At 42.4% G+C, this 27,013-nt stretch overlaps 1 protein-coding gene across 1 annotated transcript in view; it reads right to left on the bottom strand.

Annotated features, from left to right (window-relative positions):
• dpysl3 (dihydropyrimidinase like 3) overlaps window positions 1-22,847 on the bottom strand; it is a 48,648-nt gene extending 25,801 nt beyond the window's left edge. The window contains exons 1-5 of the mRNA XM_068332125.1: window positions 22,645-22,847; window positions 7,248-7,336; window positions 6,215-6,399; window positions 5,302-5,466; window positions 4,688-4,749 (exon numbers count right to left, since the gene is read on the bottom strand). Coding sequence (XP_068188226.1) covers window positions 4,688-4,749; window positions 5,302-5,466; window positions 6,215-6,399; window positions 7,248-7,336; window positions 22,645-22,683 — 540 coding nt within the window. The 5' untranslated portion in view covers window positions 22,684-22,847. The remainder of the gene's footprint in view (window positions 1-4,687; window positions 4,750-5,301; window positions 5,467-6,214; window positions 6,400-7,247; window positions 7,337-22,644) is intronic.
• Window positions 22,848-27,013: the final 4,166 nt, after the last annotated feature.

The following is a 27,013-nucleotide window of genomic DNA, read 5'->3' as shown; positions in this document are numbered from 1 at the left end:
GCGCTTAATCTTTATTCCTCTCCTTTCCAGGACAAACCTCCAGTCTCTAGCTTCTCCTCCACCTATTCCCTGCTCTCACCACAGTCAGCCTGTCCATCACCATAGCGAACAAGAAGGGATTCGGATCTGATCCCTGACGCAGTCCCACCTACACCTTGAACTCCTCTGTCAAACCTACAGCACACCTCACCACTGTCTTACAGTCCTCAGACATGTCCTGCACCGCTCTAACATACTTATCTGCCACTCTAGACTTCCTCATACAATATCACAGTTCCTCTCTGGGGAACCTGTCATAAGGTTTCTCCAGACGTACAAAAACACAATGCAGCTGCTTCTGGCCTTCTCTGTACTTCTCTATCAACATCCTCAAAGCAAATACTGCATAAACCTGATGAAGTCAACCAGTTGTGCAAATACAGGTGTGTATCAAAGGGATTAAAGATTGGATGACGAATAACTTTTTGCATCTCAATTCTGATAAAACTGAGGTTGTTGTGCTCGACCAAAAAACTGTTAGGGATGTAGTGCCAAGTGATGTAATAACCTTGGATGGCATCACGTTTGAGGCCAAAACCACTGCGAGGAACCTAGGTGTCATCTTTGATCAGGATCTCTCGTTTAACACACACATTAAGCGGGTTTCTAGAACGGCCTTTTTCCATCTCCGAAACATTGCTAAAATCTGGCATATTTTAAAACGGAGTGATGCAGAGAAATTAATCCACGCTTTCATCACTTCCAGACTAGATTACTGTAACGCACTTTTTTCAGGCTGCCCCAAAAAGTCGCTGAAGACTCAACTAATTCAGAATGCTGCCGCCCCTTGTTCTGACCAGGACCAGTACCAGAGACCATATTTCTCCTGTGCTGGCTTCTCTGCACTGGCTTCCTGTGAAAGCTAGGACAGATTTTAAAATACTCCTCCTCACTTACAAAGCCCTTCGTGGCCAGGCACCGACCTATCTGAAGGAACTTTTAGTTCCTTATTATCCATCTAGAGCATTACGCTCTCAACATACTGGCCTACTGGTGGTTCCTAGAATTTATAAAAGTAGGACGGGGGCTAGAGCCTTTTGCTATCATGACCCTCTATTGTGGAACCACCTCCCTACCTCCGTTCGGGGGGCAGACACTCTCTCACTATTTAAGACTAGACTTAAAACTTTTCTTTTTCATAAATTTTACAATTAATGGCAACTTAGGTTACTACGTTTATTTTCATATAGACCTACACTGCTGGAGACTCAACGTCCAGACTCACTGAGTTCCTCTCTCCTCCCCCTTCTCTCCAACCATCTCTGTTACTCCTCCTCTTCTCCGATCTCACTCTCCAAGTCTCCAATCACACCCTACTAACTAAACTTCTTCCCTGGAGTCTCTGTGCTCTATGTCCTCACAGGTTTTTCTCAGGTTCACCCCTCATCCACCCATCTGCTATGGACCTGCTCTTCCCATCCCACCAGTACCATCCCTAACCTAATTATCGGCTGGGGTCCGGCTTCCTTTTTCCTCCACGCCACCATACTGTTCCAACCCTCATCCACCCATCCGCTGTGGACCATCTGCTGTGGACCTGCACCTCCCATCCACCAGTATCACCCCTCACCTAACCATCGACTGGGGTCCTGCTGCCTCTCTTCCTTGGTGTCATCTTACTGTTCCACCCCTCATCCGCCCAGCCGCCGTGGACCTTCCTCTGTGGACCTGCACCTCCGAGCCCACCAGTATCACCCCCATCTCTCCATGTGCTGTGGACCTTCTCCTCCAAGCCCATCAGTACCACTCCTCAACTATCCATCGGTTGGGGTGCTGCTTCCTTTCTTCCTCCGTGCCGCCATACAGTCATCTGTAATTGTGCCTTGACTTTAGCAACCTTAACCATATTGATACTGTCTCTATCTGGCCTATCTGCCACTCTCTCTCTGTCTCTCTCTCTCTGATGCTGTTCTTGTCTTCCTTTGATTTCTTTTCCACCCAACCGGTCGAGGCGGATGGCCGCCCAAAAGAGTCTGGGTCCTGCCCGGAGTTTCTTCCTCATGGAGGGAGTTTTTCCCCGCCACTGTCGCTTATGCTTGCTCTGGAGGGTTCAGTTGGGTTTCTCTGTCTGTTAAAGTGCTTTGAAATGTCTGCTGCCATGATTAAGCGCTATATGAATAAAACTTGACTGATTGATTGATTGTATATGTTAAAAGAAATGGATCGTGAATACCAAAAAAATGTTCTATTAATAAGACAAAAAAAATTAAGATGTTGCAAATACAATATGTTAGACTTTATTGTACTTATATTTCTCATGTGTAACTGCATTAACAAAGTTATGCCAGCTGAAGCAAAATAAGATATAACTATCGTTTTTATTCTGTGATGTTTTTCAAAGAACGACTCACCGATATATTCCTTTCAGACGTGAAGGCCCATACTCATCCCTCAGTATGTCACCAGCCATTTGTAGGGTGTGCACATTGAGGGACACTGGCTGGAACTCAGGATGTTGAGTCATCAACAGACCGTCGTTGATCTCCTGCAGGCGGCTCCTAACCTACAATGAAAAATATATAGTTAAGGTCATTAAAGGTCAACCACCCTCTCAGAAGGAGGGGGGTCGAAGCCGAAGCCGGAGGGTCATCAAGGTCGGCCGATAGGGGATAGACTAGGGGGGCTTGGGATGCACTGGGGATGCACTGTGTGATACTTTGTGGGGGTCTTTAGTGTCAGTCTACAGTTCGGTTCATCCACATCTTCTGATCTTACATCTTCTTATGCATCTTCTACATCTACATCTAATGCTTCTTTCAGGTTCCTATGCTTCCTTTTTTATGTTAGGTTTTATTGTTGTTGTAATTATGTCATTATGTTAATTATGTAATTTATGTACCGTCTTTTTGTCTGTGTCAGTCACTGTTATGTGTATTTATTTGTATCTTCGGGATTATTAAAGTATCTATCTATTATAATTTATAGTGTAAAAAGTAGCTAAATTGAGACATAACTTTGTAGTTTAGCTGTGAGCTTGCTACCTGTGGTATCTCCAGACAGCAGACATTTTCTGCTTCTGTGGGCATCCGTTCACAGTGTCCACAGGAACACCTGTACAATAAACAGATGGTGAAGATATCTCAAAATATAGAGTATATAAAGGGATCACTGTGCAATATGGCTACATCAATTCACATTAACTTGGTGTAATGTTGGCGTGTTAGCTCCGTTTGTCTGACATAAGTCAAGTTTGTCACAGAAGACTGCCTCAAATTTGTTGCAGCTTAGTAACAGGTTAAATTCAATGTGATAAAAAAATAACTTTACCGTTCGCAGGAGCTAGCAATAGCTACATGATAATTACTATCAGAACCACGATCAAACTTTAATGTCACTTATAGAAGTACAGCAACATTTTAGCAGTCAACACGTCCGTACATATACAACACACAAAATACATAATGAGACAGATATGGTATTAATATTGTGCGATAAGAGGCGGGAGTAGAAAAAAGTAGCTACCGGACGATGCCCCGGTCCTGTGAGGACGTAGGTTACAAAACACAATACAGAACAAACTCAGTAATGTTCACACATACTAACCATTCAGAAACGTCCTGCTGCAGCCGCAAAGTCAGTGTCTCTTCAGGAGTCTCTGCTTCTGGGTCTGACTCAGGGTCATAAATATACGGTGACAAAATAGGGCCTCTGAACGCCATAGTGATAACAAATCTAATGCCAGTCAGTGTCCTGTTAGCCAAATGCTTTCCTTCAGAGGGGAGTGACCCAGGTGAAGGAGGCGTTGACCAAAGGAGCTCATTCCATACTACAGCCGGAGGCCTGAAACAAAGCGTTTTATGAGGAGCTCAGATCAATGATTTTGAAAAGCTGATATTTAGGACCACAGATCACTTTCTGTCAAATTATAAAGTCTAAATAATACAGTTTAGTTGGACATCTGGCAGCTGTATGACATTGAGTTAAAAAAACACAATATGGGACCTTTAACTCTCTGCTACTTGAAGTGAATGTTTATATCAATCAATATGTTTTAATTTGATAACCACATACTGTTAAACAGTTACCCTACAAACATAAACAATTATTAGTTTAGATCTGTAGTGCCAAAGTACATACAAACATGTCTGTGTAGGTTCTCAGTCATCCAGGTCATGGTTATCCAAAAGCTGTTGAGTCGATCCACTGGATGTAACGTCCAGTGGATCGACTCAAAAGCTTTTGGATACATACAAACATATGAACCATTTGTTCTAAAGTGCTTTCTTTTGCTGTGCTCATTCCTCCTGTTCATACTAGTGGTGAATAACAGATACCTGCCAAATATAATTCTGTACTTCTTCTGTTTAAAGTTAGTATTATGGATTCAGTATCTTCACAAGTTGCTATCCCTTGAGTATAAAAAATCCTACTTTGGTCTCCACTGACCAATGATCACTTTTTGACTGCAGCAAAATGAGTAAAGGACTAAAAGAAGATTTTATATTTAAACGAGTCTTGAGGTAACAGATGGAAGTCCCTAGTCTGTGTATTTATTTCCCAAAGGGGAACTATGGGTTTTAACTCGGACTTTTTCATTGCCAGCACAGAAAGAAAGATATTAAAGTGTTCACGTGTATCTGACATGTAAGCTTTTTCTTATTTAGAGGACAGACACAATCTAAGTGTGCATTAATAAAAGTTATTCTACCTCACTGTTGCTCATCTGATAGTAGTCCTTGTAAGCCATGTAGACCTGGAACGAGTTCACGCCTAAAAGAAAGTAAGAAACCATGAAGTGAATGTGTGAAAAATGTAAAATCATAACCTCCAAAATACATCAAAAGTGTATAAAAATATCTAATGATCAAGCTGCAAACTTATTAAGGTATAATTTACATTGATTTCTTTATTTCTAGTCAATTTCTGCATAGACTATATTTTTTGTTAATGTTATATATTCCCCGAAGATTGACATTTTTACAATATGTATGTTTTAGTAAATCTGAAGTACTCAGATTCAACATATTTAGCTACTGAGTACCAACTCTTTTTTTTTAGTTTATAGCTTTTGTTCCCACAATATGTCGATGTATCTGGACCGTACCCCACCTCAGCTTCGATAGGCTCCAGCCACCCCCATGACCCACAAAGTGGAAAGTCAACTGTTGATAAGACGATTACTGTTGTCTTTCCACAATAAAGGACGGATGGCTGGATAGCTTTCTCGCTTACATTCCTTACTGTATTCAATCATAAGGAGGATAATGATAACTGCAGTCCCTTCTTGAGGTATATTTGATGTTAAAACGTCACACAGCCGACCTTTTTCCTTGATCAGGTTATCCACCTCCTGCTTTACGCTATCGTTCCAGTGGGTGATGTCCACATGGAGGGCATAGTCACAGCAGGCCTTCTCATCGGCCCACTGCCTCCACTGGTCATAGGCTGCCATCAGGCTGCTGCCAGGCTCCGGGATCACATGGTCCACTGGAGGACACGAACAGCAGAGGGTGGCGATTATTGTATGAGAGGAAGATGAAAATAGATGTTCATAGAAAGAAAAGATTAGGTTAGTTGGCGTGTAAATTACATTTTGTCTGCAGTTCTAAGGAAGTTGGCTTGATGAGCTTGTCATCATACTCATGGTGGAATAAAAACAAATTACCATTGAACACAGGAGCAAAAAAAGATACAGCTTTTGGCCACAGTGACAAATCATAATTTATCTACAATGCCTGTTAACCATCTGAGTGACTTATTTTCTCCCTACCAAATAAATACAACATTAGCTATTGGTAGACGTGGACACATGCTGTTGTATAGAACACACACAGATACAAACAATAACACAGTTACCAGTAGAATATAATCTATATAATCCTTCCTCCATGAATACTACATTAGCACAACTGCTAGTGAATATTATCTTTTCAAACACAGAGCTACACTGGCACACAAGCCATAAAGTACCAGCCAGATAAAAAGAAGATACTGTGGTTAATGAGGACATTGGACACAACAGGGGACAGTGTCCATCAGTAACATGAACCCACTTTGTACACAGATGTGACTGCAGACTGAAAACGTTGTTGCTTTGCTGCTGGGGAGTATTTCACACTGTGCCAGACACTCCACAGACTCTGTCTGTGCCACTTTCCTCCTTCTCATTCCTTATAGCTGCTGTCTGTCTGGAACCTTCCATCAATTTGTAGATGACCTATCGTTCAGCCCTTACCAATCATGGTGGTACCCCCAACAAGAGCAGCCTTTGTTCCCTGGGCAAAGTCATCCACGGTTGTGGTTCCACGGTAGGGCATCTGAAAGTGGGTGTGAATGTCGATGCCACCAGGGATCACCATTTTCCCATTAGCCTCAATTGTCTTCACCCCACCAGGTATAATCAGGTTGTCACCGATCTGCCTATCAAGGGCAGATGAGGATGTCATCACTGTGTAGTGCTATTATGATATGTACAGAAAATTAAGTAAATTATGTCACCTTATTTATTCTGACACATTTTCATAATGACTTCGATAACCAGAACATATAGAGTCTTTAGACATATATGTGTCTGTACATAATTTCTGTGAAAAAGTGAAAAAGAAAGTACATTTCTCTAATAACCATAAATATGTAAAGCTGCTATAATTAGATTTAAAAAAAAGCCATTAAAAAGATTTAGAAACTGTGACCTCTTAAGTTTTATTTTCTACAAATGTAAACGTATATTTTGAAATAGTATTTTGAAATAGTATTGAAATGGTATTTTTCTTTCAGATATCTATGTAAAAATTTTTTTTAAAAAGTCAGTTATACTTGAAGCAGCACACTGTCACCATGTCAGTATATTAAATCTCCCTTGTTTAATTCTTTTGTTCAGCTGTTATAATAGAGATCTGCCAAGATAGAGGAACTAGTATCTCAGCAAGTTTGCCAGCAGGCATCTGGGTGTTTATTAAGTAATACCAGGCCTTCAGTGGGGGCCACTGAATGATCAGTGGTTGACTGAAGGGACTATAACTTAAGAAAATCAAGACGGATTTGTTTGGATCAGCTGGCAGGACACAATGTCCCTAAACAAGAAAATTCCGTATTATTTGTTCTGGATCGAGAAAAAATTAAACATCTTTATTTAGTTTAAATAGAAAATAGAATACTAGCAAACAAGTTAACTGAAATAAATTAAATGGATGATTAGCATGACTAGCAATAGAGAGTTAATGGGAGGGACAAAAAGTAGTGGAGAAAGTAGGACAGTGGAGACTTACTTAATGACACCATCCTCCATATAGATATCAGCATGGAAGGACTGATCATCATTCACGATCCTCCCACCTTTGATCAGAAGCCTGTCACTCTGGGAAGATGGAAAGAGGGGATGAAAACAAAGAACAGAAACAGAGAACAGTCAGCCCAAGTCTCTTTGAAATACATCAATGTTTGGCTAAAAGAAAACCCTAATGGAAAAAGTAATTCCATAATGTTATTATGTCCTGCTGTAGTTTTATTATGTCTATTTTTTCCACCCAGAGAAGATGAACAATGTGCCATTCATTCATTCATTTATTCTGGGTAGGGAAAAAGAGGGCGGGTCAGTCCTTTCTCATTAAATACACAACTATGGACCACCCATTGCCAAAGTATTTTGATGCTCTTTACAGGTCTTCCATACATTCATCAATATCTTTGTTATCTTTATATGATTCATCAAATAATTTAGACCACCTGGCACTATCTACACAGACCATTCATTATTTCATTCACTCATTTTCTTGAAGCGACTGAAGACGAAATGATTAGGGTCGCCTTGTCTTCAGCCGCTTATCTGAATTTGGGTCACGAGTTATGCTGAAGCCTGTCCCAGTTGACTATGGTCGACAGGCACATTCCGGATGAGTCGCCAGTTTATCGCAATTTGCAGGGACCAATGAAGTTACTAATACTTCAACACAGACGATAATAGAGCATCTTTCAACTTTGATTCTCTGTTGAATTTGTGTTTCTCAAACAAGGCTCACCGTTTTAATTTAGGTTCATAATTGGTCACTCACCTATTTGGAAATAGATAAGTTACATATTTCATCAAAATGAAAATCAAATGTTAAAAAATGCTGTTTTAGTAGCACTTTATGTGAAAATTTGTCACAGCCTCAAGTAACAGATTGCTTATCTCTACTGTTCAAATATGAATTTTACATATAAAATTTGAAAATTAGATATAAAATTAACAGATAGAACATATTCTATCTATCTATCTATCTATATTCCTATTATTGTTCGAGACAGAACTGAGGATGCTTTGAAGGTGTGATCACAGATTTTCATGTTAATTTTCATCCAGATTTTGTCATGCAATAATCTTGTAAATTCACAATTTTGTCAGTATTAACCTAAAAAAGAAAAATTGTACTCCTTGTTTTGTGTGAGATTGTACATGCTCAGATCTCAGACTGAGATCTCACATGTTCATGTATGGTGTATCCATGCACACATGGATGAATGTGTGCATGTGTGATGGTGATGGAGCACTGTGAAGACTGTGAGCCTTCCCAAACAGCCACACCCTGTAGTAACACATTGCAACAGACAAAGATGTCTGGAAGACAGCACTAACATACATTATACTGCAAAAAACACTGCCCTGGAAATGTCACTCAAACAGAAATCTTGCAGCAATGTTAAGTCTGACTTGAACACTTTGCAAACTACTGGCACTGACCATTCTCACTTGAAAACCTCACGCTGTCACGCTTTTTAACTCCACCCACTACCTGTTAATCAAGCACCCAACCAATCACGGCACATCTGCCAGAAGGAATCATGTGAACAATATGGCGTAAGGCAGCGGTCCCTAACCTTTTTAGCTCCATGGACCGGCTTCATCTAAGACAATATTTTCACGGACCGGTTTTCGCCAGGACGGCTGTAGTCTAATAATAAATCATCAGTGGTTTTATGTAAAATGCAGACATCAACAGAAAACAAACAACCTTTTTTCATAAATTGATAATCAACATCTCTGTAAACAAAATAATTGTAAGAAATAATGAATGAAATGGAAGCAGGGATTAAGATACTTTTTGGGCTATTTTAGGATAATCTGCCTTGACTTCAATCCAGAACACTGGCGCGTCATTCCTCATAGTTGCCACTTTTCAAAATCTTTTGACTGGTACAGTAATCAATAAAAAAAAGAAAGTCAAACTTTTTGTGTTGCTCGGTACCTAATGTCCCGCGACCAGGTACCAGGTCATGAACCGGTGGCGGGGACCACTGACATAGACCGATGTAACAGAGAATAGGGTAATTTTTCAAAATAAAACATCTTTCAGACTCCGAAATAAATAAAACGGAAGTAATGTAAATAAATTTTTCTTTCTTTGCGGCCCGGTACCAAATGACCCACGGACCGGTACCAGTCCGCGTCCTGGGGGTTGAGGACCACTGGCGTAAGGCATCGGGCAGCGAGGATTTTTGTCACGGTTACGCCTTTCATCCACACGACAATCCAGATATCCAGGACGAAAATGCCTGCCAAAATGACGTTTTTTGAAAATGCCGGGTATGCGTTGTCGTGTGGACACTGTAACCGAAACTTTTTCTATTCGGGGGGCGTCTCCCTGTGATGAAAACCGCTGTGACTTTAGTGTGTGTGACCCGTGTCTACATGTACACACAGAATGGACAGCGTTAAAACGTGTTATTTTCTGACGTGTAACAGCTCCACGTCGAAGGCGCGTTAAGAAACATGCTTGACAGTAGGATATTGTTTGTCTGTTTCTTTATGAGTCATAAAGTTTATATATTTATTTATTCATTCATTCATTCATTCATCATTCATTCATTCACGTTCCCCACCGACGCCAGTTCTGGGTCAAACCGGGATGCACTGCCTGCTGGTGGGTGAACTCTTTGATGGAGGTCGTCCTCAAGGGGGAACACAGTGAATTTCCACACGTCACAGTCCCGTTCTCGGAGTTGCTTATTAACGTGTTGATCAACGCACTTATGCGGCAACAAGTGGACATGGCCTGATTCGGGTAGTGGTTGTGCCGCAAGTTTTGACAGCGATATAAGGCAGGTGTTTTCTAAAGCAGGGGAAATATCGTCAAAAAAAAGGAATCACCTAAGACCTGCCACAGTGGACAAAAAATTTGTTTTAAATTAAAATCAATGAAATGACCCAAGCATAATCACTGGCTATACCTCACCGTAACAAAAGCACAGTCATTGTCCTTACCCAAACCCAACCACCCTCCCCTGACCGTACATGTTTACTGTATTTTCATTTTTGTCCAAATGATCATTTTCCATACTGCCATTGTGTGTGTGTGTGTGTGTGTGTGTGTGTGTGTGTGTGTGTGCGCGTGTGTGTGTGTGTGTGTGTGTGTGTGTGTGTGTGTGTGTGTGTGTGTGTGTGTGTGTATTTGTGTGTGTGTGTGCACGGTATGTAATTATAATAATTTCCTTATGGGAATCATTAATAGATTTATTTATTTTATTTTTTATTTTTACACACACACACACACACACACACACACACACACACACACACAGTGTACTGCCATCACTAAAATATACATATATATTTTGCATACAACCTTATTTTCCTGACATTTTTATTCACAGGCTTTCTGAAAAATGCTACCCACTTCAAACTCATGTCAACTGATATTTTAGCATCCAGTAGATTTCGTACTAGAGCAAATGAAGCCTAATGAAGCTTTGAACCACAATGACCTGATTGGGATGAAAAGCGTCAGTGCTTCATGGGGCTTCATCTGCCCATCACTAACTATACATGGATAACCCAGTTAACATGATTTTAGAGTGAGTCCACCGGAGGTTGGGCCCATGTTGTCCTTTCGGGCTGAGCCTGGCTGGGCCCCGTGGGCAGAGGCCCGACCACCAGGCGCTTGGTTACGAACCCCAACAGGTAGCTGACAGGTACAGACAGGCCAGGCATACTGCAGCCCGAGTAGTCGCGGAGACAAAAACTTGGGTCTGGGAGGAGTTCGGGGAGGCCATGGAGGAGGACTATCGGTCAGCCTCCAAGAAATTCTGGCAAACCATTCGGTGCATCAGGAGGGGAAAGCGGTGCACAGCCAACAGTTTACAGTAGAGGCGAAAAGCTGCTGAACTCGACTGAGGATATTGTCGGGAGGTGGAAAGAATACTTTGAGGATCTCCTCAATCCGCCTACCATGTCTTACACAGAGGAAGCAGAGCCTGAGGTTTCAGAGGCGGAACCGTTCATCACCCAAGCTGAAGTCACCGAGGTGGTTTCCAAACTCCTTGGTGGCAAAGCACCGGGGGTGGATGAGATTTGCCCTGAGTACCTCAAGTCTCTGGATGTGCATGGACTGTCATGGTTGACACGTTTCTGTAACATTGCATGGCATGAACAGTACCTCTGGATTAGCAGACGAGGGCGGTGGACCCTCTTTTCAAAAAGGGGGACCGGAGGTTACAACTATAGGGGGATCACACTCCTCAGCCTCCCGGGGAAAGTCTATTCCAGGGTACTGGAGAGGAGGATTAGACCTATAGTCAAGATTCAGGAGGAACAATGCGGTTTTGGTCCTGGTCTTGGAACACTGGACCAACTCTACACTCTCCATCGAGTGCTCGAGAGTTCATGGGAGTTTGCGCAACCAGTCCACATGTGTTTTGTGGATCTGGAGAAGGCATTCGATCGTGTCCCTCGTGGTATCTTGCAGGGAGTGCTTCGGGTGCCCCATACTTTGGGAGTATGGGGTTCGGGGCCCTTTGCTGAGGGCTGTCCGGTCCCTGTGTGACCAAAGCCAGAGCTTGGTTCGCATTGCCGGCAGTAAGTCAGACCTGTTCCAGGTGCATGTTGGACTTCGGCAGGGCTGCCCTCTATCGCCAGTTCTGTCCATAATTTTTATGGACAGAATTTCTAGGTGCAGCCAGGATACGGAGGAAGTCCAGTTTGTGGACTAAAGGATTATATCTCTGCTTTTTGCAGACTATGTTTTCCTGTTAGCCTCATCAAACCTGGACCTTCAGCGTGCACTGGGACAGTTTGCAGCTGAGTGTGACGCGAGTGGAATGAGGATCAGCACTTCTAAATCCGTTGCCATGGTTCTCGACCGGAAAAGGGTGGTGTGCCCTCTCCAGTTCAGTGGAGAGACTTCACCCGAAGTGGAGGAGTTTAAGTATCTTGGGGTCTTGTTCATGAGTGAGGGAAAGATGGAATGTGAGATTGACAGACCGAGTGGTGCAGCTTCCGCAGTGTTGCGGTCGTTGTATAGGTCTGTCGTGGTGAAGAAGGAGCTGAGTCATAAGACGAAGCTCTCGTTTTACCGGTCAATCTACATTCCTACTCTCACCTATGGTCATGAGTTTTGGGTCATGACCGAAAGGACAAGATCCCGGATACAAGCAGCAGAAATGAGTTTCCTCCGTGCAGTAGAGTGGCTGGGCGCACCCTTAGAGATAGCGTGAGGAGCTCAGTCACCAGGGAGGAGCTTGGAGTAGAGCTGCTGCTTCTCCACCTCGAGCGGAGCCAGCTGAGGTGGTTCTGGCATCTGTTCCGGATGCCTCCTGGATGCCTCCCTGGGGAGGTGTTCCGGCCATGTCTGGTCTCCAAACCTGAGTTTCATCAGATTGATTATCTGGGTTATCATTAACTGATGAGCTTTATTTTAAAATATTGCGACTTATAATCATTGCATTCATTCATCTTCTTCTGCTTTGTCCGACGTAGCCAGTCCCAGGGAGCTGGAGCCTATCCCAGCTTGCTTAGGGCGTGAGGTGGGGGAAACCAGTGCACCATAGAGCCACACAGACAGACAACCATGTACGCTCATACTCACACCTACGGGCAATTTGGAACAGCCAATAAACATGAAGCGCATGTTGTTGGAGGTGGGAAGAAGCCGCAACGTAGGAGAAATACTGATAATTTCTAATAAAAGAGTGAACAAGTCAATCAAATAATAATAATTATCATAATGAGAAATAGTGGTTTGGGGATCGCTGATCTAGGGGAAACGGGAGACAATGACACCTGAAGTGTGTTCCCGACACCCGGTCCACTCCGCAGTTTGGTTTTCTTTACGGTCACTGCAGAAAATCCCACTTTACAAAGAAAGGAGGTTGGAAATGGAAGCAGGAGTTTCGATACTCCTAGGCTCATCTCAGGATAATCTGTCTTGACTTTAATCCAGAACACTGGTGTAGTTGTGGGTGCTTAATTTAGGGGTTGTGGCTAGTAACCTGTCACGTGACCGCGACCTGTCAAGTGGGACAGACGCAAGCATTCACCTGTGCGTCCTACCGCACAGACATCACTTTTCAAAATAAAACATCTTTAGACTGTAATCAATAAAAAAAATAAAGTCAAACATTCTGTGCCACCTGGTTCCTAATGGTGGACAGACGGACAGACGGATGGACGGTAGCAGGTCGCGACCTGGTGGTCCGTCCGTCCACCACATATCTTTACAACAGTTGCAGACAGAAAGATGAACGAAAAGGCATGTTACTCGGGCGACAAAGGAGATGAAATTAAAATGATGACCTTGACCTTGAGAAAACTAGGTCACGTGACACCGTATGCACATTCCATTGACTGACGGCATTCGGAAGTGTGCTACGTTCTGTGAGTCTCGGACTTCCGTGAGACACAAAAGTGCTTTAAACACTCAATAAGAGTGTTGGAAAAGATAATACAGATAGAAGGTGGTTTAATATCAGTATGGGGAGGGTTCATCAACATTTAAATCACCGTAAATAATAAGATAAATAGTTTGTCTCTCTATCGCAGAATTCGTTAATCGCGTGTGGTTCATGGAACGCGTTTACCGTGAGGAACGACAGTGCACTGTATACCTTTTTAGGCACACATCTCTGATATATAATCACAAAACAAAAAGCAACGTTTTCAGGAAGCCAGAGGCACAAAAATGTGTAGGTCAGGGAAAAATGAGGAATTCAGGGGTGTCGCGGGATATTGCAGTATCTGACTGCCTTGTTCTGAGATGTGCTTGCTTTAGAAATACATTGTTACATACTTAAAATTATGAGAATATTAGACCATGAAAAAAACACTTTTTCTTAAAATAGTGGATTTTTGCTCATAAGCAGGCTCTTATGTTGGGCTGTGTTATCAATATTGACATTGTTAGTGATATGAATATAATGAATAAAAGTTGTTGATCCGGATTCTCTGTGGCCTTCCGTGGTCACTGAACATGTCCATGCGTGTCATTAAGGCCACTGTTACAAACTTCAAGAAAAATATTCTCAGTGTTTGACCTCCATGTAGACCTTGAATAATAGCAACCTTAGAAGAGAAATTCCTCAGTGAAGCTAGAATGATTAAAATTTGTGTATTTGAGGACTAATAAATGACATTTGCCTGTCATGAATTGAAAGTGACATGAATATAATTTCTTTAAGTAGCTTCCCTGTTTCCAGTTTGTTCATTCCTCTGATGCCTTTTAAAATGTGAAGACTTAAAGGGGCCCTATTATGACAATCACACTTTTTCAGGTCTCTACATATAGATAGTGGTCCTCCCTAACCCGACCAACTCCTAGAATCTGGTAAACAAACACTTCCAGCATCAATAGATATTTGGAGTTTTAGGAAGTCATGGCTCTGAACCACTCTAATCGATCATAAAGCGCTAGAATAGGTATTCTTGACGTCAGACTATGCACTCTGTGCTATTGGACAGAGTATTGGACAATATGGATTGGTGGACATGCTCAAGGGCGTGGACGATATGGATTGGTTGACAATGGCCAAGGGTGTGGCCATTCCAAAGACAGAAATCTTTGCGTAGGAGGTGAGGCAGCAGTCTGTTGAAAAAGCTCCCCTGAGAAGGAGAAAAGGTAGTTGCTCAATTTTAATCCCATCCAATGAAGAACAGAAGAGACCGTGGTTGCATTTCATTTTTAATGTCAATGTGCGGCTACATCGCCTGCCCGTTTGTTTGTGTGTGAACCACTTCACTCCACACAGAGATACGGGTCAGTACAGACGGGGCTTTGCCTGAGACTGATCCTCATTCAAGGATCACTCCAAACCATACGGGACCAAGGACCTGCACCCTGGTTACAGGTAAGTCTCACCACATTTATCTTTTTAGCAGTTGTCTGTTAGCATGAGTGATCGAGTGCTATTTGGCTAATTAGGTAGTACTGCTTTGTTTCGCATTTGCGTGTGTGTGCACTCCAACACGTGTGTGCATGCTAAACCGACAGTATATAGGTGCAACGCACATAAGTTGGGCTCACATTTTATCTTTTTTCCTGTTGTCTGTTAGCATGAATGAAGTCATGTTATGCTAGGCTATGTCGGGAGGTCTCCTTTGTTTCGCGTTTGCGTGTTGCGTGTGTGCGTGCACTCCCACACGTGTGTGCGTGCCGGACCTACAATATAAAGCTAAAATGCACGTAAGTTGGTCTCATGTTTTCTTTCCTATTATCTGTCAGCATAAATAAAGTCAGTTTATGCTAGGCTACATAGGGAGTTGTGCTTTGTTTTGTATTGTGTGCGCGCGCACGTGTTAAGAGTCGATTGTTTGTTGGTCGTCATAGCGACAACGCACACAGGTCTGTCCTCATCCAATATCAGAACATTGGTGTCCTGAAATCAGTGTCCTTCTTCCTTGTGTATCCTTTCAGCCTACAGCTTCAAAGGACGTGTGGGGCCAAACTGACCCAGTGGACACCCATACTGTTGGTACACAGCTGTCCTTCAGGATTCTTCATTCCCACTATAGAAGTAAAGGTATGTACAAGTCATATTCTATACAATGTTTTAATAAAATTGGTTCAATAGACTAATTTTCTAAATATTGTCTACAGGTTTAAGTGAGTAGACATGTGTTGATAGTAGTTCAGTAAAAAATAATAGGGTTGTGTATTGGAATATTCCAGCAAGACAGTAAGTGAAGAGTTTAGTATAAAAATTTGAGACAGATTCATGTATGTCATATATTGTTTTGGCTCGTTATTTCGTTACAATTGGTGTACCCCTCTACAAGATCCACTTTCCAAAGGCTTTGAAGGGACAATGCAGAGTCAAACCTCACAAGACCGAGCCAACATTCTGTTAGTGTTTCAATATTTTAATATTTCAAACAAACATGTTTTGAAATTCTGTTGGTAATTGCTCACAACAAAACACAATAAAAAGTAACCATACAAATAATAAATTAGTAGCAAGTACCAGGATGTATTTTGAACAAAATACAGTAAAGATATATCTTTGTGTTTTATTGAACAGGTTTTGTAGCTGACATGTTGGACCTCATATTTGACAAAGTCTTGGTGGACCCCGTGCCATACACAAATGAGATGTTGTCCATTGCTGTCCCAGAGAATCTGTGCCCAGTATGAGCGTCCGGACAAGGAAGAGGTCATTGCCAGCTACACGACCAGGTTCAACCGAGACTCAGTCTAAATCCAGGGTAGTGGCCTTCATCTTCAGGAAACTCCTGGCGTATGTGAAGGACCACAAAGGCTGGAATGACGACCCGGATTCTGCACCCTAAGTAGTCCCAGCACCAGCCAACAAAGGTGTGATAGGCCAGATGTCTGCACAGTCTAAAGAAAAAGGACACAAAATTATTTATTTCACAATGTTTTCAATCCTGAGTATTACAACTGTTGTTGATCTCCTGGCCCCGTGTTCTCATTATTGTTATTGGATGTATTTTTATGTAAAGAAATGCTTGTATATGTCAACAGAAATGGATTGTGAATACCAAAAAATGTTCAACATGTCTATTAATAAGACAAATCAAGGTGTCGCAAATACAATATATTAGACTTTGTTGTACCTATATTTGTCATGTGTTACTGCATTAATGAATTGCCTGATGAAGCGCAATAAGACATAACTGTAGTTTTTATTCTGAAATTTTTCAAAGAACGACTTACCGATGTATTGGTCTCAGACGTGAAGGGCCATACTCCGCCCTCAGTACATGAACAGCCGTTTGTAGGGTGTACACGTTTAGGCACAGGCTGGAACCCAGGATGTTGAGTCATGCACGGAACCTCATCAACCTGCAGACGGCTCCTAACCTACGGTGAAAAACATGGTAAAGGTCATTTGAATTTATAATTGTAAAAGTAGCCAAAAAGAGACATAACTTTGTTGTTTTGGCTGTGAGCTTGCTACCTATGGTATCTCCAAACAGCAGATGTTTACTGCTGTTGGCATACATTCACAGTGTCCACAGGAAAGCCTGTACAACAGGTGAAGACATCTCGAAATAGAGTAGATAATGGCTACATCAGTTCACCATTAACCTGGTGTAATGGTGGTAAGTGTTTTGTCACAGAGGACTGCCTCAAATATTTAGCAGCTTAGTAACGGGTTAAATCAATGTGATAGAAAAATAAAGTAACTTAGCTGTGAGCAGAAGCTAGCATTAGCCACATGTTAATAACTATTAGAACCACCATCAGAGTTTACTGTAACTTATAGAAATACAGCAACATTTTAGCATTGAACGTCCGTATACATACAACATACAAAACACATTATAAGATATGACATCATTACTGTGCGATGAGACGCGGGAGTAGAAACAAAAGTAGCTACCGGAGATGCTAACGTCCTGTGAGGACGTAGGTTACAAAACGAAACACAGAACCAATTAAGTAACGTTCACACGTACTAACCATTCAGAAACGTCCTGCTGCAGCCGCACAGTCGGTGTTTCTTTAGGAGCCCCCGCTTCTGGGTCCGACTCAGGGTCATAGATGTACGGCGACACGATGGGGCCATAATGATAGCAAATGTAATGCCAGTCAGTGTCCCGTTAGCCTAACGTTCTCCTTCAGAGGGGCATGACCCAGGTGAAGGGGGCGTTGACCAGCGGAGCTCATTAGCATACTACAGCCGGAGGCCTGAAACGAAGCGTTTTGTGAGGTGCCCAGATGAGCGATTTTGAAAAGCTGATATTTAGGACCACAGATCACTTTAGGTCAAAATATTTGGAATACAGTCTAGTTGGACAGCTGAATGACATTAAGTTAAAAATACATAATATGGGACCTTTAAATTTGAGGATGATGCCAGAGTCTAATCTTTGGAGGGGTTCAGTCCCCAGAGGTAGGGCAGACATTTGCATGTGTTGAACTGACAAAAATGTGTTTGATAAATGTGAAAATAAATATAATTTATTTCTTTAACAAGAAATACTAATTCTTTTCAATTCATGAATATTATGAGCGTAAATATTTATCAGTTATTACAGATTGGCTTTAGTTTGCCTTACAACAAAGGATGGTCAAAAAGGCAGAGCAGCTGTCAAAAACCCTGACCAAACCACACACGCACACACACACACAGACATACACACACACACACACACACACACACACATACACACACACATGCGCATACACTCTCTCTTTCTCTCTTTACATGCCCCACCCTGCCATTTCTCTCTTCTGTTTTAAACATTGGTTCCTGTCCTCACTCCACTCCTGTCATTCATTTCCTTGACTCCTTTCCTAACGCTAATGCATGCCATGAAGAAACTTGTGACTGAGGGCGTGCCTGCCTGCGTACGCGCGCGCATGCACGCATGCATGCACACACACACACACACACACACACACATAAACAAATAAACTCGTGATGATACTATGCTGAATATGTCATTTTTACTTGTGATGTTGAAGAAGTTACATTTACTTATATACACAATCAATTGTATATATATGTATGTCTAGACATGTTTTATTTATCTTTTGATCTATCTACTACTATAACACTACACAAGTACAGTACATGGCATCTTACCAGAGTATAAATTCATAGTAAAGTGCATACAAATTCACAAAAATATATAAAGGCATCTATCACTCTGTCTGTCTGTCTGTAACAGGATCTTATTTGAAAAGTACGTATATGTTCTGTTCTTTTCTGTAGGGTGTACACGTTTAGGCACAGGCTGGAACCCAGGATGTTGAGTCATGCACGGAACCTCATCTACCTGCAGATGGCTCCTAACCTACGGTGAAAAACATGGTAAAGGTCATTTGAATTTATAATTGTAAAAGTAGCCAAAAAGAGACATAACTTTGTTGTTTTGGCTGTGAGCTTGCTACCTATGGTATCTCCAAACAGCAGATGTTTACTGCTGTTGGCATACATTCACAGTGTCCACAGGAAAGCCTGTACAACAGGTGAAGACATCTCAAAATAGAGTAGATAAAGGCTACATCAGTTCACCATTAACCTGGTGTAATGGTGGTAAGTGTTTTGTCACAGAGGACTGCCTCAAATATTTAGCAGCTTAGTAACGGATTAAATCAATGTGATAGAAAAATAAAGTAACTTAGCTGTGAGCAGAAGCTAGCATTAGCCACATGTTAATAACTATTAGAACCACCATCAGAGTTTACTGTAACTTATATGTTCTGTTCTTTTCTGTTGGCAAAAAAAAAGTTCAGTGAGGAAAAATCTTATCCCAATTCCAAAAATAAAAGACACAGGAAATTGACATTTTCTCTTACATAATCCTGCAGGATAATCAGAAATAGAGGGCATTTTAATGTTGTTTTACTTCTACCCTGATATGCACTGACAACTTTTTTCCACTTCTATCAGACTAGAAGGAGAAGTGCTCATAAACTGGGAAGCAAATTCCTAATAGCAACCTCTGTCCTTAATAAATGTAAATTAGCCTGGAAAACTTGCTGGCTGCAGAAAAGGGTTGAGAGGACATTAGACAAGGCCTTTTTGTGGCTGTGGAGAGCAGCAGAGAAGCAGGCAGCCAGAGAACCAATGCAAGCGGGGACTCATCCTGAATGTGCACATGGCCTCTGCTGCAACCCTGTTGCCTAGCGAGCCAAAATATTTACCCTTTACCCAAAACTGCACAGGTATGTTTTTTCACACTCTAGATTTGTGAAAAGAATGACACTCATATATCTTAACTAATTATGGCTACTTCAATAATGCAAGAAAGGTAAAGAAAAGAAAGAAAAGAAAAGAAAAATACAATACAGACATGATTGGATCAGATTACTTAAAAAGAAACTGTCAAGACATCTAAAAGTTGTCTGTTTGTATATAAGCGTTAAGAGTCACCACAGAGTGTATTAAACCCCGCTGGTGCCCAGTATTTTGTGGTGCATCTCGAGGGGGAATGGGTTTCATTTACTGGGCAGAGTAGCCATCTGTTAACACAGTGTCATTCCAACAGATGCCCATTCCAGCTGGAGGGGATTAACGATTAGATGTACCAGCCTAGAACAACACCAACGACTGCTGAGAGTGGATATAAAAAAAGACCACTCTTGCAGTGAACGGGACAAGAGGAAGCCGCAGCAACAAAACTGGTCAGCAAGGAAACACCAAAAAGCCTGTGATAGAAGGCTACAGACCATAAGTCATAACATAATGACCAACAGTCATGAACCATCAGAAATGGACTCCACCAGACTTCTGAAGGTGTGCTGAAGTATCTGTGTGTGGCAGCTGTGGTTTAGGTGGTAAGAGCATCGTCACTTATTGGATCCTCAATGGTTTGAGCCCCAGCCCACAGTCTACATGCCAATCTAGTCTGAAGCAAGATCCTCAACTTAACTTGCTTTCCAGGCCCACACATCCATCTGGGATGGGAGCAAATCCAGGAAGGAAATTCCCTTCTGGGGGGAAAAATATTATGAGGTGGGAACTCTATTAATCAGACTTGTTTGTCAAGCACATCCTACAAACGTTGAATTAGATCTGGACAATTTGGAGAAAAAGTTAACACCTCACACTCTTTGTGTTCTTTAAAACACTCCTGACCCATTTTCCCTTGTGGGTGCATCATCCTGCTTACAGAAGTCACTGTCATCAGGGAAGACCATTTCCACAAAAGGGTTGTACTTGGTCTGCAACAATGCCAAAGTCAGTGGTTCAGGTCAAAGTAATATCAACACGGATTACAATACCAAAATTTTCACACTTCCAAACCTTCGCACTGCCTCCATCAGCTTGCCTTCTTCCCATGGTTTTTACTGTTGCAATGTGCAGGAAAGCAATGGACACACACACACACACACACACACACACACACACACACATAGCCATCCATCTTCAGCAGCTCAGGCCAAACTCCTCCATTGTTTCACGGTTCACTTATGATGCTCCTGTTGATGTTTTCCATGATGGACCGAGGAAGGTCAGTAGGGACACCCTGAATATTCTGCTGCTGTGCAGACCCATATGCAACAACCTGTAATGCACTGTGTATTCTCAAACATTTCTGTCAGAACCTGTATTCACTTCTTCAGTAATCTGAGATGACATAAGTCATCTCCTTTTTAACACTGCAAAATTCCATCATATAAAACACCCAAACCTTGTGGTAATACTAAATCTCTTCAATGGTGGATAAAAAAGGTGCGTCTCATTTTAGCATGTTCTCGAGACAAGAGCCCTTTGAGAGCAGCGACAAGCTACTCAGTTTTCCCCCAGATCCCCCTTTTGAGGTCCTTCCAGTGGGTGACGACACAAAGGCTGTGTCTCCCACTTTCATGCAACACATGCCTGTCTGCAGCTGGAGAACTGGAACCTAGGCAACAGAAACACACAGACACAGACACAGACACAGACACACACACACACACACACACACACACACACACTAAGAGAGGTAGAGGGAGTGGAAGGGCTCTGCAGTTGTAATACAGACCAACAACCAGCAAATTGACTGCGTCACATGAACTTGATCTACAATCCACTCTTGATAGTCCGACCAGAATGAATCCTTCTCTCTGGTGCAGGAACACAAACGCTTCATTAAGGAACCAGCTAATCACAGCGCAACGCAAATGGGCGTGTCTTCCCTCCATCCCTACAAGCCTGCAACGCAAACATGTCCACAGCCTGCAGGGGCCGAATTCTATCCTGAACAAAAATATTAATAAGATCCCAAATACTAAAGAGATGATGTAAATATTTGACACCGCTCATTTTAACCATTCATTTGCCAAACAGCAGCTAAGGGAAAACATCATTTGGCTATTGCATCATTAAGATGGGCCTAAATTAAAGCATGTCACTAAAAACATTAGATACAAAAGTCTTAAATTAAATTAAACATCAATGTTGAGGCACCCATGAGGTCATAACATTTTTCCATTTGAGAGAAATGGCTGAACATTACATGGTTAACACAGAATTTTAATTGCTTATTGTGCAGAAAAAATGTATCCATTGCAGATTGATGTAATTTTGTACATATATGCTAATAAACTACATCAAATATATATGGGCCTTTACATTTGCATGTGTGTGTGTGTGTGCGCGCGTGCGCGCTCTGACAATCTGAAGTCCACGAATAACAGGCACGTTACAGTGATTTTCATGGGCGAGCCGGCTCGCATGCATGGATCCCTCAACAAAGAAGATGCGGGACACCTTTAAGAACACGCCTCGTCTCTAGCCTGACCGTCACTACGACAGTTAGTCGACTTATTTCATGGTGCCGATTTTTTTGTTCCGTTCTTGAATAAAAACTAGGAATCCCGAAGCTGAGTCGTGCCGGTGAATAAAAATAATCACGATTCACCACTGCGACGACGTTAAACGACAGTGAAACACGATGATTCACAGAAACCATGCATTAAACTCCCATCAGTATTTGAAGCATTAGTAACTCCTCATACTCACTGTGATCTTTGGGATGTTCTTCTTTCCTTGATAAGACATTTTCCGTCCAATCCCACCTGACAAATGAAGCCTGGTTGGTTCGTATTTCCTCTTTACGGATGCTGCAGAGATCCTCGTCTGAACGGAAGCCTCGGGGAATGGTCGCCCTGCCAGCGCGATGTAAAGTGCCTCTAGGAGCGCGTCTGCGGTTGTCACCCGGCCCCTCCCTCCAGTGGCAATGAGCAAAGCTCTCCACTAGAGAGCGCCGTGGGACAACGACTTCAGCCTCCACCCACTCGGTTGTCTGCATTACAGAACTGTCAGACATTTTTATTACAGTAAAAATATTGCCATTAGCAGATAACGTATCCTACACATGGAGATCAGTGTTGACCCGCAATGTTTGTTGTCTTAAAACCAGATTTATCTCAACCAGCTTGTTAGTCATTCACGACTATTTTCTAAACTATGACACTGTTGCTATGGAAAGAATTCCTCAAGATAAGACTGCTGAGGGGATAGAAGATAATGTGCAGCCCCAAATACAAACAACAATGTCTGCAGGATACAAGACACCATCATTGTTGTCATTCTCATTTTTAACATCAAATTTTAAAGTATTTGGTCATGTGAAAGTCTAATCTCACCATTTAGAATATTGTTAACCAAAGAGACACAGCATAATTTAATTCAACTAGGATCATTTAATAATTATTTCCTATTCATGTTTATCTATATTCTGAAACACACACACACACACACACACAAACACACACACAATCACACACAAACACACACACCCTCTTTATATGCCCCACCCAGCCATGTTTCTCTTATGTTTCGACCAGCAGTTCCCACCCTCACTTCACTAGTCATTCCCTTGACTCAGGGCTCGAAACTGCGACCATTTTGGTCGCATATGCGCCCAAATTTTTATCAGTGCGACTATTAAATATATTTCGGAGCACCGGTGCGACTACGGAAAAAAATCTGGTGTGCCTTTTTTTTCATCTTCTCTCTCGCTCTTTCTCTTTCTCTATAGAGCAGGAGTCACCAAATGGCGGGCCGCGGTCCGGATCCGGACCGCGTGATATTTCTGTCAGGACCCCCAACCACACCATGATAAATTCACGAGAGTAGATTTTCTTGGATCATTTTTACTTGCAGTTCGCGGCTACAGACGACGGGCGCTGCTCCTCCAGTTAATACGGTAATAGCTCTACTTAGTTCAGCCAATCAGATCGTTCATCTACCCTGCGCTGTAAGTGCACCAGGAACTGAGACTGCTTGCTGCCGCTGTGAGTTTACCCTACAGCAGAGCACAGCAGAAGGGAGACAGAATAGCTCCAAACGAAGGGAGGTTAACGAGGAATACCACTGGATAACAATGAGTGGACGAAATTTATGTTTATTCCTCCGTCAGGCAGTTCAAAACCATTTTACCTCATATGGTCTGAACACGTAGCATGAATTAAAAGTGGTAACATGAAGTGCCACGATGAAACAAAGCACAGACCTTTTTAGCAGAATTATCCCCTGAATTCCGAGCTGAGGGCAAAATGACCGAGGACAATGCAAACGAATGTTCACTAAAGGCATGGTGGATTTGGGGGCAACATAAAACATCTTTTAGTGATGTTAAAATACAAAACAATCCAATAATAACCAAAATGGTTCAGTACAGGTACCGGGCTTGCCTGACAGCGTGCCACAACACGCTATTTAAGCCACGCCCAGGTAGCGCCTAGGTTGGGCCCCTGACCCGGAGGCGGCCCAACGCAGCATCCTCAGGTGAGCACCTCTCATACCGTTTTGTGTGAATGTGGGGAAAACGCGTAGGCGCCGAGTGTGCACCCTCGAACGCACTTCCGCGACAGTTTGTTTGATGCGGACACGTGAGTGTGGACCTCCCGGAGAATGTGCGCGACAGTCTGAGCAGGACCACGGTCCTGCCAGGAAACAATGAGAACACTGCTGCGGCTGCTGTCCTTGGACGAGGGAGAGAGAACGGAGATGGACGGAGCGGTCTCTATCGCTCCGTCACTGCCTTGCTTGACGGGTAGGTGCTCCTAAAGTCTTTACTGGTTGCTACTAACATCTAAATTTGGCAGCACCAGTGCTACCAAGAAAAAAAGTTAATTTCGAGCCCTGCCTTGACTCCTTTCCTTAGCACTAACGCATGCCATGAGGAAACATGTGACTGAGGGCGTGCCTGCATGCGCGCTAACAAGCACACGCGCCCACGTGCGCACACACAATTGGATTTGTGATTATTCTATTCCGAATATATCATCATTTTATTGCCAATATTTTGAAACAGATTTCTCTGGGAATTTTAGAGGAAAAAACGTTCACTTTATCCATCCATCCATTTTCTACCGCTTCATCTGCTGTCGCGGGTCATGAGGAGCTGGAGCCTATTCCATCTGGCTTGGGGTGAGGGGCGGGGAAACTCCAGGCGTGACGCAAGTGCTCCGCGGAGCCAAAGAGAGACACACGAAGCTATGCGCGCACCCACTCATACCTACGGTCAATTTGTCGCCCTGCTATGCGGCGACAGCGCTATACCCACTGCGCCACTGTATCGCCCAGATTCACTAAATACAAATACTGTATTCCGGAAATACAGATACCTTTTCTTTTTTTACATTCCTGCCTCTGTTGAATTAATTTTCTCCTAGGGGGGTGTAGAGACTAAGCCAAGCTGTAAAACACTGAGATATTCCACTACACTTACGTGAATGACTGCTATCTCCCTTACTGTTCAGCCTGTAAACCACTGATTTGAATACAGCTTGGACTTAGAACACCTGCAGAAGCTCTCATCTGACACTGCAGGTGTTGGGTATGTAGGGAATGGACAGGAAGGGGAGTACAGAGCATTGGTGAATTGGTTTATCACCAAATTTATGTCATAATTGGCCCAAAGCACTTCAGACAAAAGTTACCTGATGGGCTTTGTTTCTGGACCTATTCGATGACACCTTCACCTACCATCCCGAATACGGAAACAGAAAGCCAGACACCCACTCTCAACAGTTTGCACTCCTTGTGGTGGAGTCCATCATCCCCTCATCCTGTGTGGCCGGAATGGCCCAATGGGACATGAAGCTGGTAGTCCAGCCCCTCTGGGGATGGATGCACTAGTTGGGTCTTGTTGCGTCTCTAGAGATACTGTACCAGGGGCTTTGTTTCAGTTTGCTTCGTCTGTGCCCAGAGTAAGTCCTCATACCCTTCTGGTTCCAAGCTTGATCGCAAGAATGCAGTGTAAAGACAGTTTGTCAAATTTATAGCAATGCAATAAATTGGCAACTCATTTGGGGTCTACCCCAGCTCTTGCCTATAAGAACTGAGTTAACAGACTCATAGGTGCACTGCAAAAAATGAGGAGGCTTTGTTTTTCAGCTTAGAAACAGTTGCCAGAATCAAACAAAATATCTATGACTGAGCATTTCAATTCTTTAGAAAGCTGCAGAACTGTTGTTTCCAACTTAAAGAATGAATAGTCATAAAGAATGTTCAGTCATGGCTGAGGAACAGGTCGGAAAATCTTTCAAATTATGAAGGGGACACACACCATGACAACTGGAAAACGAATCTCTCCATTGGGGTTACATGTAACATTTGTGACAGGATGCTAAATGTACCAGGTGGAGTGAATTCTCAGGCAAGCTCATGATTCAAAACTGATAGCAAAGAAAATGTCTGCTAAATGTGTGAATGTCAAAGAAGGACAAACAGCCTCTCTTTTTTCTAGTTTATTTAATAATCTAGATATAGAATTGATGGGAAGGTTTAAATTCTCATCAGAAAACAGATGGGGTAAAGATAAAAAAAATATTTTTAATACAACTACATTATCATATTAACTGCCTGAAAAACATAACAGTTGGAGATGGGGGATAGAATTCTGAGTTTCAGAGGTAACCTCTGCTAGAATGGTCAACTGGTAAATATTGCAGAAACTGTGTCTAAGAAAAGAGATGCGGAGCAGGCGGAGTGTTGCAATGACTTTCTTCTGTTGAATTGGAATCCTGCTCCATCCCATTCTCTGCCATTGTATCCTTTGTTGAAGACCCATCATACCTCCAATGACAGTCACAGTGGTTTATGAATGTGAATGTACTGTACATTGTTTGGTAGTGGTTGGAGAGACCATCGGCATGAAATGGCAGATACATTCCTGTTATTTTGCCCCAGAGCAGGTGCGGATACTAATGTAAATTATCACCAGCAGTGTGGATTCAGTGTAAAAGTACTTTTGACTCCCCTAGAAAACAATTTGTATAAATCCAATTCATTATTATTACGCTGAAGGTTGAGTCATGTTTAATATAAGATGGTCATTACTATCAAAAGTGTTACGGTTGAAAAGGGGAGTAGTGAGAGA

Source organism: Antennarius striatus, chromosome 13 (assembly GCF_040054535.1).
Source record: "Antennarius striatus isolate MH-2024 chromosome 13, ASM4005453v1, whole genome shotgun sequence".
In the NCBI taxonomy this organism is placed as follows: Eukaryota; Metazoa; Chordata; class Actinopteri; order Lophiiformes; family Antennariidae; genus Antennarius; species Antennarius striatus.
Note: the sequence above shows the minus strand (reverse complement) of the source record. Positions and strands in the feature narration are given on the sequence as shown.